At 38.4% G+C, this 16,955-nt stretch overlaps 1 protein-coding gene across 9 annotated transcripts in view; it reads right to left on the bottom strand.

Moving 5' to 3' along the window:
- Positions 1-16,955, bottom strand: part of MAGI2 (membrane associated guanylate kinase, WW and PDZ domain containing 2) — a 1,294,930-nt gene that overhangs the window by 88,618 nt on the left and 1,189,357 nt on the right. For all 9 annotated transcript variants that reach the window (XM_074340646.1, XM_074340647.1, XM_074340644.1 and 6 more), the window contains 4 exons: positions 16,359-16,544; positions 13,797-13,932; positions 8,426-8,645; positions 7,022-7,165 (listed from right to left, as the gene is read on the bottom strand). In XM_074340646.1, coding sequence (XP_074196747.1) covers positions 7,022-7,165; positions 8,426-8,645; positions 13,797-13,932; positions 16,359-16,544 — 686 coding nt within the window. The remainder of the gene's footprint in view (positions 1-7,021; positions 7,166-8,425; positions 8,646-13,796; positions 13,933-16,358; positions 16,545-16,955) is intronic.

Below are 16,955 nucleotides of genomic sequence, written 5' to 3' on the forward strand. Positions count from 1 at the left end.
TAAGAATATGAAGGAATGATTTTTCAAAAATGACACAGTAAAGGAAAAGGTTAAGTAAATTGCACTAAAATTAAGATCTTCTGTTTATCAAAGGGCATCATAAAGAAAGTAAAACTACAAGCTATAAACTGGGGTAAGATATCTGCAACACATCAATCAATGAAAAACTATCACCAAGAACATATAAACACTTCTAAAATCAATATGAAAAACAGAACAATTCAACAGAAAATGGGGAAAAGAAATGAATAGGCATTTTTATTTAAGAGGGAACACGGAAGCCCAATAAATATAAGAAAAGATGATAAACATAGTTTGTAATTAAGAACTGCAACTACACACTTCAATAGAAGCCTTGTGAGGATGTATAGTAAGGGAAACTCTTACATTGCTGGTATGAATATAAATTCATATAACCCCCTAGAAAAATATTTTTGTGTTATTTAGTTAAGTCAAATGTGAGCTCATTTAGGCATATAGTCTAGTCTAGAGAAATTCTTTGCCCATGTGCAGCAGAAAATATGTACAAGGATTGTTTGTTACAAAAAACTGGAAATAACCCAAATGTCCATTGACAGGGAAGTCTTAAATATCCATAGATAACTATTATGGACTGTAGCATACTCATACAATGGAATAATTTGTAGCAGTGAAAATAAACTATAGCTTCATGCCAACTTGGATGAGTCTTACGAACATAAAGTATAAAAAATAACTACAGAGAAGAACATGTACAGTATCATTCAATTATATAAAACTCAGTGTGCAAAACTAGATGATATAGTGGAGAGATATACATATATGTGGTGAAATTAGAAGGAATGGCAAATGCTTATTTAGGGTGATGGTTACCTCTGGGGCTGGAGAGTGGGAGAGTGGAATTATGGGAAACTGGTACTGTTCTGTTCTTTTTTTTTTTTTTTAAGCTGGTCTATGTGTTCATAGGTGCTGAACCATTGTTAGTATTTATACCTATTACATATGTTAGAAATATTCTTCTAAATGGTTTCATGTTTGATAAAAACAATATGTAAAACAAAATACTTCATTTTGTAGTCACAGGCTAGTCTTGTCTGGACCACAGAAGGAGAAGTGGCAAATGCAAAAGAAGCTGCTATTAGGGAATTTTGCCTTTCATTAAAAAAAAAAAAAAGAAGAAAGAAAAAAGGATAAGCAGTATCTTTTTTGCACATTGTTCAGTTAACAAAATGTTTTAGTTTATTCCAAGACCCACTGCAGGCAGACTTTTGCATCATAACAAGTTTCAGGAAGAAGGTAAACCATTTTATAAATAAACTTATGTGATGCTAAGTAGGCATATATGACTGTTACACAGCTGTTAAAGTGATGAAGTTAAAAAATGATGTTTTTTATAATAGAAATGTTTTATGGAAATGGGGAATATACAGTTGTTCCCTCCTTATCTGCAAGGGTTACTTTCCAAGGCCCTCAGTGGATTCTACCACTGATAGTACCAAACCATGGATAGTACTAACCCTGTACGTACTATATATTTTTTCTACACATACATACTTTTCACTTAAAGGACGCATTTTACAGCTTCTCTTTGGCATATCCGAATCGCCAGCATCGCTACTCTTGCACTTTGAGGCCTTTATTAAGTAAGTAAAATAGGGTTACTTGAACACAAGCATTATGATACCTGGACTGTTGATCTGGTAACCAAGATGGCTACTAAGTGACTAATGGGTGGGGAGTGTACACAGCATGGATATGCTGGACAAAGGGATGATTCACGTCCCAGGTAGGACAGAGTGGGGCATGGTGAGATTTTATCATACTACTTAGAATGGCATGCAATTTAAAACTTATGAATTGTTTATTTCTGGAATTTTCCATTTAATGTTTTCAGACCACAGTGGACTGTGGGTAACCGAAACCATGCAAAGCAAAACTGCAGATAAGGGGGGACTGCTGTATTATATTTTTATGAAAACAGGGAAATATTTTACCTTTCCAAGAGAAAACTTGAGCTTTCAGATTCTTTTAACTCAACGCTCAGATTTTTATTTAAGCACTTAGAACTACTATCCCTTTCTCCAAATGTACATCTTGATTTCTTAGATTCCCCGCTTCACTGAGCTTCACCAGTAAATTATTTTTTATGTTCATTATTCTTTCCTGTGTTTCCTATTTATCTTCAGTTTTTAATTAGATTGTGTCCCTAAGAGCTTTGTACGAGAGATTTATTCATCAGTTATGAAAATTTCATCCCTCTTGACTTTATTAGACTATTTTACAAAATTAGTCTTCTTTTTAAAACAGATCCATGTGTATTTTCTACAATAATAACTTCTTATATTTTTCTTTAAAATTTGAATGTCCTTTGTGTTTTTCTTATATTAGCCTCCTTGAATGACTGAAGAAAAGCAGACATGATGATTACATTGCTATTTCCCATTCCCCTTATTTTCTGCACTTACAGATTGTCTTTCAACTTTTAATACATCAGTATTAATGGATGTTGAAAAACTAGCAATTAAAGTAAAAATTTGCTACTCTACTTTTTTCAATAAAGTGAATGTTTCATGTAAAAATGATCCATATGGTTTTTCTTGGTGTTTATTCTCACTGCACTATTCTATTCAAATTGTATTTCATGACATAACTTAATATCTAAATGCTCTCTCTTCCCACAAACTAATACCAAACTCTTTCATCTTAAAAAAATCAATTGTACCTCCTGATATGTTTCTCAAACTCTCCCTACAATTCTATAAAGTAGATATCATTTTATTTTTCTATTTCATAGGAACTGAATTTCAACAAAGTGAATTGAGGTTCAACAAAATTTAATAAAGCAAATGCACCATGTTTGCTTATTTTGGAAGCTGAGGCTGAAGGACTCAAAATAGTTATATTTTTAGTAAAGCTTTAGATTCATTTATTTAGCTACTCTTACATGTTTCTGATACAGGAGGTCCTAGAAGCTCTCTCGTAAATAAACACCTAATTGATCTTCTGAAACAGTTTCTTATCTTCTCTCCTGTATCTAAACTTTGCTTGTAAATTTTCTCCACTACTTTCTGATCCTGGTTTGCTCATATTTTGAGGGAACCCATTGTACCTTATTAGGATACTTGCCTGATCTGCTCTTGTTTTATTAAGTGGAAAGAAAGTATTTATTTGATAAAATGTTGCTAAACATACGATGCCCAGGAGGAAAAATACATCTATGTTCTGTGGGAGTACTTATTAATCAACTTGAATGTCAAACAGTCTAATTCGCCAAAGATCTCTGCTAAGAGAATTTTCACTGCTGCAGGTGCCCAGAAAGACTGGACTGAAGTCATTCACCTGGAACTCACTCTCAAGATAGATCTACTTGTTTCTTATTAGGTTCACAAAAGAACCCCTGTGGTGGGCAGATCACCGGCTTTTATCTTGAACGCCTGGGGTATCACTTGGATGCCCAAGGACATGCTTTAAAAATACATATCTGTGCCACTGTTCCTTAGAATCCTCAGTGTGAGGAGGATGTTCTTACATCTGTGCTAGTCACCGTCTCCGAACCCCACCCCCCATTCTTAGTTTTCTGGGTATTAGCAAAGTCTTACACTACTAAACAAGCACATACCACCACTGTCCTACAACCAAGACAAACATTAGCAACCCAGGAGAAGTCTCAGGTTCAGAGAGTAACATCCGGTGCATTAACTAAGTTTCAAAAGTAGTATTTACATTCCTAAACCAAGGGCACAATGACTCATTAATTGTTACATGAAATGATTTTTCAGAATCATCTAGTTCTTGTGTAGTAATTCTGATTTGAGAAATTTTACTGTACTGGGTTTAATCTGAGATATGCTGCTATTACCAGATCATTACCTAGCCTTTTCTTTCTGTTTCTGATCATGAAAGAGGGAAAGAAATACACGGTGTTTTCCAAACGTATTTGATCACAAAGTGTGTGGATGTTTAGTTGGGTCATAGAGGAAAAAACGCATTAAGATCGAAGGTGGAAAAATCACATTGACAAAGATACATGTGCCTGACTGTTTTAAAGGCTGGGAAGAACCTGGTGCCAGCTTCTCTTCTTGAGCTTATTTTGAATGATACCCTGTGATTGTCTAGTTCACCTACTTTTCTCAGGAGTCTTGGAACTTTACCAACTGAGTCATATTTCCCACGGAGCTGCCTCATAAGCATCATCTACACGGATATTTAAAATCTATGTTTATCTGGGTACCAATGGTATCATGTAGGATGAAAAATATAAGATGAAAAATGGGTCCCTAATAAACTTTTTGTGAAAATTTCCAAATCAGTAACCTATATGTTATTCAGTTTATATATTAGTTTAAAATAATCAAACTATTAAGTCATGCCAATATTGATTGATCCTGGCCCTTGCTGAGGTAATTTAAACATATTTGTGAATTAGAAGTTATTGCCAATTATTAAATACTAATGATGACAAAAAAGATTAGCTTTAAATGATTAAAGTTGATACTAAACATGGAAACAAGATCTGAATAAACTATGTGCTACTATCAAGAATAATTATTGATCTTTACACAAAACATTTATGCAATTCTGACAGTAGATAATATGAGCACCTTTGAACTTACATATGAAGTAGCCGCTTTGGAGATTGTACCCCCAGACAAATTCTCCATTAGTGCCATAAGAATCCATGAATAAGAAAACCCCAAAACATTTGAATATCAAATATAATCCATAAAAAGTGGAAAAAAGTCTTCCTTCCACCTCTGCTAAGTTTGAGCCTTATTTTAAAGACAGGAGATAAAAATCAGTAAAAGCTGATCCATGGAATTTCTGTGACTCCCAAGTGTGTCTTTTTCTTTGATAATTAAATGCTAGAAAAAAAATATATATGATATATATTATATATATCATATATATATATATATATATATAATATATATATATATAATAATATATATATATTATATATATATATATATGATATATATTATATATATCATATATATAAATCCAAAATAAACTAACCCATATTATCTAAAACTGGGCATAATAATTCCTTTTAGAAAGCTTGTACACAGAAATAATAGGTTGTTTTAGAAAATGATATGAAAAATGATGAAATATTACTTATTTTTATAATCTTTGACAAGAGGTGAAAATACCATTTGCTGAAACCCAGGCAGAGGACTCATTTTTATCATCTGCCAGAAGAAAAAGCATCGTCCATAAAATTGAGTACCAGCCTACGAATTCTAAATCTGTGTTTCCACAGATTTAAGGACCTCAGGTAAAACAGAATGGAAATCTCCTTAGACAAGATCTAGGGGCGATTAACAAAGCCTGACCATACACATGGTACTCACGTCATGCTGTGTAATGATAGCTTCCCTCTAGCTCAGCAGTTCTCAAACTTTAGCTTGTCCCAGGTTCACGGGGAGGTGAATTCCACAAACACAGTTGACTGCCCCACTCCTAGAGTTGATGATTCAGTCTGGGGTGGGGCTTGAGAATTTGCATTTCTAACACATTTCCAGGGACCAGAATGAGAACAACTGCTCTGGCTTAAATTCTATAAGAAAGAGTATTTTTTACAAAGAGCACTTCCGTATTTAGGCTTCTATGCCTTGGGAGTATTGTATATATTGAGCAGCCAGCCATTTACCACTTGCTTAAAAATGTGGCCACAGTTTGGAATCCACACAGGCCATCCTTGAAGTCCACTGGGGGTGTGGGTGGGGCATTTGCTGTCACAGGCTCTGGTTGGGTCACTCATGGACTCCCTGCTGTGTTGCTTTCACCTGCACTGCAAAGATTAATTTTGTTTTACATAACCACTTGTGAATTGACTTTGCAGCATGTTAAGAGGGTGCCCTTCTGTTTACAGGAAGCTGGGAGCCAAGAAATCATGTGGAGGCCTTTCCTAAAACCACCTGTAGATGGGTAAGAGAACACTGGTGTTGGACAAGGGGGGCGGCTGCCAGTCTCTCAAGTCAGCCTTGTTGGAGCTCAAATTCCAACTTGGATACTTCCCAGGTGTCAAAGCATTGTGATGGGAGAGAGGAAAATAGACACAATTTACACTCTTTCTAGTTTTGCACTGTGGGAATGAGAATCACAGAAATGGTAGACTTGGTGGTAGGAATAAGATTCATTCAATTCTCCAGGAGCAATTGATAGGTGAGGCTCAGCACAAGAAGCTGAGATCCCAGAACCCAAGAACCACAGCTTTCTGCATTAACTAAAAGAGTAAGGAGGGAGGGCAAGAATGAATTCTAGATGTTATTTAAAATAATAACCAGCCTTTATTATGTGCTTACTAATCATCATTTTACACACACACACACACACACACACACACACACACACACACACACACACACAGAGTATCTGTATTGTTATCAAGTTTTGTCTTGTTCCTTTAGATGAAAATCAGTTACCTGTTCATCAGAGGCCTCAAAGTAACTATTACATTTATAAATTCACTCTCAACTTAACGCTCTAATTCTCACTGCTACCATTTTTAAGGACAGCATGTATCCAAAAAGCTTAGTTCACCTTTCTCCTAGTGCTTCTGTCTGCCCAATATCAAAACCAAAAGACCAGTCGACACAAAATAAATATTTCCAAAGCAAAACAGAAACATTTGATTAGTAAACATGGGGAAAAAAGCATAATGCTAAAGATAAATTTCAAAAGATTCAATCTCAAATGAAAACTGGACATCAAACCACAGAAAAACGATATAGAGCCATCTTTCCATTTCAAGGTGTTTCTTTGATTACTTTGTCCATTTTCTTTAGTTCGTTCTTTAGGGAAACTATATATGTAAAACACTATTTGAGATTTGTCAATTAGAAGTCTATAAGCAGGAAAACGAGGGATCTAATTCTTAAATAATGTTTGGCCACAGCTTGAGAAAATTGGGTCATGAAATGGAAAGAAGGTAAAACCTGCATTGTCTGTTGGCTTACTAGCAGGCTTCAGCACTTTTCTAATACCACGATGGGTTTCTTTCAGAATTAAGCAAGTCTATAAAAAGGACTATTCTTACCCTCATCCTTCCGTTTCTTATTGCTGGCCCATCTTCTGCCAATCTCAACACGTACAAATCCATTTTGTATTCCCTTCCTCCACGGATGCTGAATCCAAATCCTTTGGCTCCTTTCTCCATGTCCACAGTGAAATAATCAAAATCCTTTGGGGTTGGGGGGAAAATGGCATAAACAAGTGTTTAATACCAAAGAAGCTTCTGTGGTCAGTCCCTTTGTCCTCCTTTCCTATATAATGTGTTCCAAATAACATGGTGTCGTGAGAATTAATCTGCCTTCACAGTTCAGCAAAATGCAAGACAAAGATCCAAAGGTTGGAGCAGATCAGAACACAGTCTACTGGGTCACTGGGAGAACTGCTGTGTAGCTTGTTTACTCTGGAGATCATCAGTTTACTTGGCAAACATGTAATTATTGCATATAGGCCTGAGTGATATGCTCTCTCCTTTGAGTTTTCTCATTCACTGCTGTTGAGTGCCATATATAAATGTATCCATCCTGTGTGAGTGTAAATTAGAGGTTTGCTGATTAGAAAAATGAAATTTAATGGGGTCTTAGTACAACTCTCTATTGCACAGACGACTGAATTTGAAGTTGGAATATAGAAAATAAATTTCTCTTTTACATAAAAGGCAATATGTCCAAGATTTCCTGACCTTCACTGTTCTTAAAATTTTGAGGGGATAAAGATGATCTTTAATCCAAAATAAAACACAATATAATCTGACAGAGTTGGGATTGTATTAATTTGTATCTTGATGTCTAGTTGCCAGATATCGAATATTTACTAGATATCAGGCTGTTATCTAGGCGCTTTTCATAAATGTTGAATCGTCACCATAGCCTGCGTCTGACATGGACAGATAATTATAAGAACCACTGTTGTATAGACAGGGACTTGGTGCTTGTTACAGAGGTTACAGACTAGGTGATGAAGCCACCAGCCCTGGTCTTCGCCTTATGTACAGGGGCTTGGTCCTTTACCACCAAATGCAAAGCAGGGACCATGCAAATAATTATGGCTCTAACATACCTCCATGCTGGCATCTGTAACATTTTCTGCATTAGCAGCACCTCTGAGGTCCCAGACAAGAGCATTTTCCAACTGGGACAAGGTAATGTACTGGGAGTCAGCTAGCTATTAGCAGGGACTAGTTCATCCCATTCTCACTCACCCACTTACTGATGAATTGATGGATTGCCCTGCTTTATTCTGAAACAGATTTATTTATTCAGAGCATTTTGAGGATGTGTGTGGTGTTACCCAGAGGATATCATAACTAGGATTAGAACTTGGTCTGTCTATCTTGGAAGGGTGTTCTTTCCTCAGACTCCCATTCTGTTTCATTCTTTGTGCTTTGGGAAGGCTTGGTGCTGAGCCCGCAGTGCTCTCGGGGATCAGGTACCTGCGGCTGCCTGTAGTCTGACAGGGGGTACTGCCTGGTGTCGGGGGAGTGCTGCCTGTAGTCCAGCAGGGGAGGCTGCCTGTAGTCCAAGGGCGGGGGTGGTGGGTAGTCGCCTCCTGGGGGCTGCCTGTAGTCCAGTGGGGGCTGCCTGTAGTCTGTGAATGGAGGCTGTCGGATGTCTGGTTTCACATCTTGTCTTGCTTTTACTTCTGACCTGTAACTAAATAAATGGAAACGGGATTTACTTTGGTATCTCAGCATTCTAAGGCGATCAGAATGATCAAATGACCTCGGGTCATGTGTGGGCCCCTCCTCTTGGTGGTCCTTTTGCATGTTCGGGATTATGAGAAGATTAAATAAATGAGAAGCATTTTTTTCAATCTTTGACAAATGCCATATTGTATACTTTTCACTTGGTTCCTTAAGATGTCAGGTGAAAATGATGGTTCAACCAGAACTTCGTGGAAAAGGATTTACGGATATCCCTTTTTGACTTTGGCTATTTAAAAACTATACAACTGTAGCAAATCCAGGGAGTTAAACACTTAACTATATATCCCAAAATATCAGTCTGTCTTAACACCAGTAAACCAACTCTCTTTGTGTCTCTCTATGTCTCTCTCTCTCTCACACACGCACACCCCTTGGCAGACCATTCATTACTATATGAAAAGACGATTGACGTAATCTCTAAATATTCTACAAATACATAACTAAAAGCTATTTTAACCTTCTGGGTTTAGTCTTTTTGAATATTTTACAAAGGAGTGATAGTAAGGAGTGATAGTAAGGTATAATTACCAACTACAAATCAAGTAGAAAGTCACTGAGTTATTGCTAAGAAAGCAAGCATTATGTAGTTTCAATACTAGACTATGGCTTTCAGATAAGCATCAGATACAGTCATGGTCATAAGATGGAAGGAAAGACAAAAATGTTTATGCTCAACATTTCTTTCTTTCTTGTTTCTAGATATTAGTTACTAATAAAATAAATACAGAGACCAGAACTAGTTGTGTAGTGCTGCTTGTGAATCTAAACTGCTCTAAACTGAGGTGATTCCCAGTTTCAAAACGGGACTGAAATAGCCTCTACCTACCATTATAGGGTCATTAATAAGGTAAATTGAAAAATTATCTCCATAGTCTAGAGGCCACTTAATTCTGTCGTTCACTGCGTATTACCATAGCATCAGTCTATCATGAGCTATGCAAGGATATACGTGGGTCGAAAAACTACATTCTATATAGTAACAATTTTATCTAAAATTAATATGGAGGATTTGAGGAACTGAGAAAATATTTGGCACCAAGGAAAAACTCAAATGTGTCAGGAAAACAGGTTCAAAACCAGTTGAATTTTTACTTTTAAGACCAGGTGAATTTTGTTCTGTTTTTTCACTGGCTTATGGTCTCACTGATGCTGATTATATTAAATATTTTGTATCACTTTTATATACTTTGTATTTATAAAATATATTATAATTTTATATTATATTAAATATTTAATATCACTCATGTGAACATTTACCATTAGTGTACTCTAATATTTGAGAGGACATACTGAGTAGATGGCAATAGATGTATTTATTTAAGATTTTTGGAAGGGGGTTAGTAATATAGTTATTTTAATCAACACTTTGGGTCCCATTTGTTACTTAGCCTGCAGAAAGTGACACATTCCTTTGGTGACTTGCAATATTTAGGCTTTGCTTTATACCTCAGCAAGTTGTCCACTCACCTACTGAGAGTATCAATGCTGAGAACAGAATTATTTTAAAAATGCTTTGAATAATATACTTATCTATGCAAATGAATGAATGACAGAAAAAGAAAAGAACTGGGTGACATTTGTTGGTGTGTGTCAGTTCCTTTCTAGAAATAGTTTGCTTAGTGGTGTAGATGTCACATTGTTTTAAGTTCTAGCAGTCACTTTATTTTCATTATCTGTGTGGTATTGGTATGAAATATCCATTACGTGCTCCATTTCCAGCCAGCTGTGTTACAAGGTATAGCAAAGAAGGTGAAATGTGAGAGTATCCCCAAAGATTACACAAATACTTAGAAATAAGAACAGTTAAAATTTGCAACAGCTGTCACCCAAGCCTACATTCCAGCATTCACACTTCTTTCTACACCAATGCTACGTGTCAGGATTTTATGCTGAACTGCACACACATTGAAGAATTCTTTAATTCAGGAAAATACTACACTTAACATTTTATGAGTGTTGATAACTTATGTAAATGATACATTGGCTAGGGTAAAAGTTACATTGTTTTGAATTTGTAAAACACTTTAAGAAAAATTGAGGGTTACTAAAAAACAAAACAAAATCAGCCTCTTTAAAGTTCCTTTACTTATGAAAGAAGGTCATTGGTATAACTCTTTGTAGCTATTAATTCTATTATTAAAGAGACTAGAGATGATAAAACAGCTTGTTGTGGTCAATTCCAGCAGAATTTTATAGTATGAACAAGTTCCAGAACCAAGAAACACTGCCCACGTGGTCAGAGATCTTACGGTGGGATATTGCTTCATGTGGGCCTTTCAAGAATTTCTTCCAGGTTCAAAGTCTGTGAAAGAAGTCAATTTCCAATGCTCTTCCACTGACCTGGCTATTTAAAATGCCATCAAACAGCAATTGCCCTTGCTGAGGAAGGTGAACTCTGCTATTTAATCTTAGTTTTGGAATATATTTTGTAATGGCTCTTTTGTTGTTTTCAATAAATGCTTCTCCTTAAATAGTGTTCTGGTTATGTTCATATGAAAATTATTTTTGTGTTTCCTGAGCACAAACAAAAAAGATGTGAAGGGCAGAGAAATGGGTAACAGTGTCAGGGTGGCAGGTGGGATCCAATCCAAGAGTAAGTAAGACAGGACAAATGATTCACTCACTCTAACTCATCAAATAAAAATTTGCAAGCAGATTTGTCATTTTATTTGATCCCACTTTAACGTGGGAACTGGCTCAATTTGATATGTAGGTGGGCACTTTTTGTACAAATGAACTAATAGGAAATTCATACCGTGCACTCGCTGTTTTGGAGACATCTTGAGCCTGGAAAACGGCAGAGTTTTCCCTTTGATACCATGATCATCTTTAAATGCAGCTAGGAAAATGGTTCTGGTATCTGCAAGATTCTCGAATTTCTTCATTCCTATGCAAATGAGCCACTCACTCGCCATCAGAGTTAAGCCAGGAAACCTGAGTGGCAGGATAGGGCCCTAGAATTGGAGTGGGCACTTCCCAGGCTTTTAATATTATTAAAGCAAAAATAGCTAAGAACTCAGGGCAAATTTGTTGATTTATAAATATTTGGATCAGGTCAATCTGTTAATCCCAGAGTTATGGAATATTTTCTTCTGTAGTCAGGCAAAAATATGCCCCAAACCATTGCTTCTGTGATAAGGGGCTGAGTCCTGGTGGTGAGCTAGTAGCAGGTGGGGCAGGACAGTGGCCTTGCCCATCTGTTATTCTACCCACTGAGCTGTGTACCTGGGATTAGTTACCCACCCCAAGGCTGGAAGCAAAAGGCCATCTCCAGGGCAGGCTGACTCTGGAAAGGTGAAGATGGAATTGTGGCGGAGAGGTTAATCGACAGTGGCCAGAGCCAAGAAGAAGAGTCTGAAGCTGGCTCAGGAACTGCGGGAACACTCAATCCTTCCTCTCGAGTCTAAAATGAATCCTGGGGAAAGCCAGTGCAATCTGTCGAAACAACATACGGTGAAAGCGAACACATCTGGGGCATATCACTGAGGCACCCAGGATTACTCCTCTTCTGGATTGTCAAATTCTTACCTCTGTATCATTGCCTTATGGGGCTTAGTCTTTTTACTTCTGTGGAATAGAACAGGGCTCTATGGAAATAACACATGTGGCATATGGAAAATATTTGCTTTGCAGCAGTGTGAGTGATGAACCTAGAGAGTTCTGGGACTCAAACACTGGGTCTCACTTCATCTTCACCAACACGGGAGGTAGGAGATGGGAAGCATTAGCATCATGGAAAAGACCAGTGAGCGTTTCATCCTCAGAGATGTTCCTGTGGACTGTTGTATTTTTCCCATCGAAGGGAAAACGACACGGAAACATGTCTTTGTCTCTTTTCTTAATAGCTCAATCTAACTAACCCAGGTTCCTTGTTACACACGTCACAATAAGGAGATAATTTGGTTTTTATACGGCGTCCCTTTCCCCCTGGAAGTTCCAACTGCCTTACTCATATTCGTTCATGCTGAGAAATGGAGGAACCTAATTAAATCGTGGGTAGGAGGCTCTGCAGGGGTGTCCAAACGTTTTTCAATGTTTTTCACCAAGGGCCATATGCGGTAAAATACACAAACAGTCAGGCCACTCACTCGAGGTGAAGTACATATTGCCTCACCTGGTTTGTTTAAGTAAACTAAATATATTTTTGGAATTTGCTGCGGGCCAATTAACAATGAATCATGGGCCGCAGTTGGCCCGCGGGCCGCAGTTTGGACACCCCTGCTTTAAGGTAAAATGCGGTAAAAATGCTAACGTTATCAATACTTACAAATCCTTCAACATCTCCCCTTCTCCACGCTGCTATCATTCTCTGAGCCACCTCCTTTGTGGCTCAATGGACACTGGCAGCCATCTCTGACTGCTTAACCTGCATTTCCTCTGAGCAGCGTGCAGCCTGTTCTCTGTGGGGCCCACTGAGACATCTTGAAAAGCGGATCCAATGATGTCAGTCCTCAGCTTTAAACCCTCCAATGACTTCTCACTACACTTAAGATCAAAATCCTTAACATGCCTACAAGACCCTGTAGGGCGGACCCGCATACCCTCACTGGCTTCATCTCAAATAGCGCTTCCTCCCGCCACCCCCAACATCGGCCTTATTTCCCTCCTGCATGCTTGCTCGCTCCCTCCTGCCAAAGGGCCTTGGTATATACCATGTTTCCCCGAAAATAAGACCTAACCAGAAAATAAGCCCTAGCATGATTTTTCAGGATGACATCCCCTGAACATAAGCCCTAAGGCATCTTTTGGAGCAAACCTTAATGTAAGACCCGGTCTTATTTTTTGGGAAACACGGTATTCTTTACTCTGCCAGCACTCTCTTTAATTTGCCCTTCAGCTAGTTAATTCCTACTCATCAGTCTCTCATCATTTCTTCAGGAAAAGTTCTCTTCTTGTGAAGGACAGACACTTGTATTTGCTACTAAAACCACATTAATAGCATACACACAATCTCAAACTTACACAAAGGTGTGTGCATACGGCCATTTCTACTTCATGCAAATCTCTCTCCTGCCTGTGTTCTGGTCCTGTCCCAAATTCTTCCTCTGTCTCTGCCTCCCTCACCTCTTAGAATCAGAAAATCCAGAGGACACTTTACCTGTTTTCATGTCCTTGCAGCTGAAGTGGCTGAGGAGGGGCTGGCTGGGCGACAGGGCTGTTGGGGGTGGCTGGACTTGGCTGGGCCATGGGGCTCTGCTTCTCGGAGCTGGGCGCCGAGGCTGGGCTGCTGAGCTCTGCAATGGGCAAATGCAGTCAGGATGGCACTGATAAAGGGCGAGAGGTGGCCAGAGGTGGTCACTCTGCCTCCTCAGATGACGCAAGGCTTCAGTTATTTCAGTTTCTGTTAGATTGTAACGCAGCAGCTTAAATTTAGCAAGTTCCAGTACCACTCCCAGAATTAATAGTACTCTTTCCTTAGTTGTAAGTGTTGCTGAACAAGGATATGAACAGTCTCTTGTCATTTTGTCAGAAGGTAAGATTACAAAAAAAAAAAAAAAAAAAAGCCCTGTTAAAACTATGAAAAAAATAATTCAAAGGAGTAAGCTCTGAAACATAGTCTATTTCCCAGCATTGCTCACTGAGAGAAAATGCTTACCCACTACTTTTTGGTGTAAGGAGAAGTCTTACCAGTGTTCCAAAGTTTGGATAAGGAACTAAGCACAATAAAAGTAAATGCTTTCTACAATCTTCTTTCCAGTTTCCTGTTAGTCTTATTGCTTAATAACCCTCTGTATTTCATGGTTCTCCAGAAAAAACAACAGCACTGGACAGAAGAATGTGAATTAAGTTGTTTGTTAAAACTGCTTCTTGGAATTTATTGTAATAGCTTCAAATTTTCAGCTGACATTATTTCTCTATGTTAGAATAAGAGCAAGACAGACATATTTCAGACTGGGAAAATGGAGAAGCAAGTAAGGTTTTTAGTGCGCAATCTTGCTAGAGTAAATCCCCATTGAATATTTTGGACACATAATGGTGTCCCCAGATAACAAGTGAAAAAACCATGGTCATATTGTGTTCTTTTTCATCTTTTTTGTTGTTGTTGTTAGTTGGGTGATAAAAGGGAGGTGATCTACTGGCATTCTCTTATAACCCACTCTAACTCTTTTTTTCCCCTACAGCCTCAAATTTTAAATTTCTTCTCCATTTGCATCAGGGTTTCTCCCCCTTGGCACTACTGACATTTGGGGCCAGATAATTCTTTGCTGCGAGGACTGCCCTGTGCACTGCATTATGTTTAACAACGTCACCCACCAGATGCCAGTGGCATCCTCACCCCAGTCATGACAATCAAACATGTCTCTAGACATTATGCTAAGTGAAACAAGTCAGTCAGAGAAATACCATATGATCTCACTTACATGTGGAATCTAAAGAACTGAATGCATGAGAAAAGTAATCAAGAATAATATCAGTGATAGAGACAAAAAAATTGATAGTTGCTAGATGGGAGGAGTGTGGGGATGAGGGAGAAGGGGAAGGGATTAGACAGCATCAATTGGTAACCACAATATTGCCACGGGGATATGAAAGACAGTTTGGGAAATATAATCAATAAAGTTGTAAAGATTTTGTAGGGTGTCAGATGGGCACTTGTCTTATCAGGGAGACCACTTCATGGACAGTGTAGATGCCTGATCACTGCACTGTACACCTAAAGCTGAATCTGAATAATACTGAATGTCAACTATAATTTTATATATATATATATTCATGGGATATGTAGTACAGCATAGGGAATAGAGTCAATGGAATTGTAACAGCTATATACGATGTCAGAGGGGCAATAGTTTGGGGGAGGGTGTTATCACTTTGCGAGGGCTGAAGTATCTAATTATTACATTGTTTTGTACACCTGAAACAAACAAACAGAAATATCTCTAGACATTGCTAAAAGTCCCCTGTGGGGATAAAATCCTCAATTGAGAACAACTGTTTTATATTTAAAGTCAGGTGGCTGTTTGGTGCCTCCTTGTCAGTATCCCAAGATGGAATCAGCAGACTAAGGAAAACAGAGCGGGGCAAGGAGACTGAGGCCCTCACTTTCCATGTGGGACAGTGTAATCCACTCACCAGTGAGCTCTTGAATGTCATAACGAGTCAGCAGCTACAAACGAGTACCAAACCCACTGTGTCTAGAAACGGTGAATTTATGGTGAATTTACAACTTCCTGGCCCCTTAAGGCCTGGCTATGAGTTGTGATGCTCACTGCTCTTCAAGCCTCAGGGTAGAGTCTTTGCACAGATAAATTTGAAAGGCTACTTGGGAATTTAAAATTCTTATCAGATGCAACATTTTTCAAGTGAGCTCTCTTTATACCACAAAGTTTCCTCAAGCTTTTAAAAATCAATCTGACTTTGAAGAATCCTCCAGAGCTTAACTGTTAACATGAATATGTGTTGTTTTTTTCCCCTCTTCTTCTGACTTGTAACTCTATCATCACTGTCAAATGGGTTCTGGCTTAATGTAACCATAAAAATAGTACTCCTGGGACCACAAGGAATGATTGAATAACCCAGTGTCCAGGGATCCACACTATTTGTCTACAATGTCACACAGCTGGATCTCAGAATAAAATTAGTACTGAGAAAACAGGATACAAGTTGCAATGGAATGTGAATGTTTGCCAAAGTGGAAATAACTGGCTCAGGCACTCACCCTCCTGAGGAATGATGCGAAGGGTAACACTGAGACCTGCGTCCTTGATGAGCTTCACGATGTCCGCGTGGGGCATGTTGATGATAGACTGGCCGTTCACTGCTAAGATCCGATCTCCCACTTTTAGTTTTGCACAGCGATCGGCAGGGCTCCCATCAATGATGCGTCCGATTTTATGGGGCACAGCTAAAAGAATCCCCAACAGAAAGAGGGATCAGGGGCATTACCAACACACGCTTTAGCTTGGAGTCCCAGCCCCACAGGAAACAACACAATGTCAGGATTCCTTCCTTTGTCAGCATATTTGTCTTTTGAAATCACAGCCACTCTTATCGAGTGTGGTCCTGTGCATACCACTGAGACCAGAGTTTCTAAATTTAAGTCCTTTGCAGTGACAGGCCAATTCCAAACACGGACCAGGGATTCTCAAACTTTGGGGTGTATCTGAACCACCGTAAGATTAAAAATACAGCTCTTTGGGCTTTACCCTGGACCTCGTAAATCAGAATGTCCAGGCAGGAGGTGAGGGTCATGGATTTTTTAAGAAACTCTTGAGGAGATTCCAATATACACAAAATTTTGAGAACCATAGGCATA

This window comes from Rhinolophus sinicus, linkage group LG09 (genome assembly GCF_036562045.2).
Source record: "Rhinolophus sinicus isolate RSC01 linkage group LG09, ASM3656204v1, whole genome shotgun sequence".
In the NCBI taxonomy this organism is placed as follows: domain Eukaryota; kingdom Metazoa; phylum Chordata; class Mammalia; order Chiroptera; family Rhinolophidae; genus Rhinolophus; species Rhinolophus sinicus.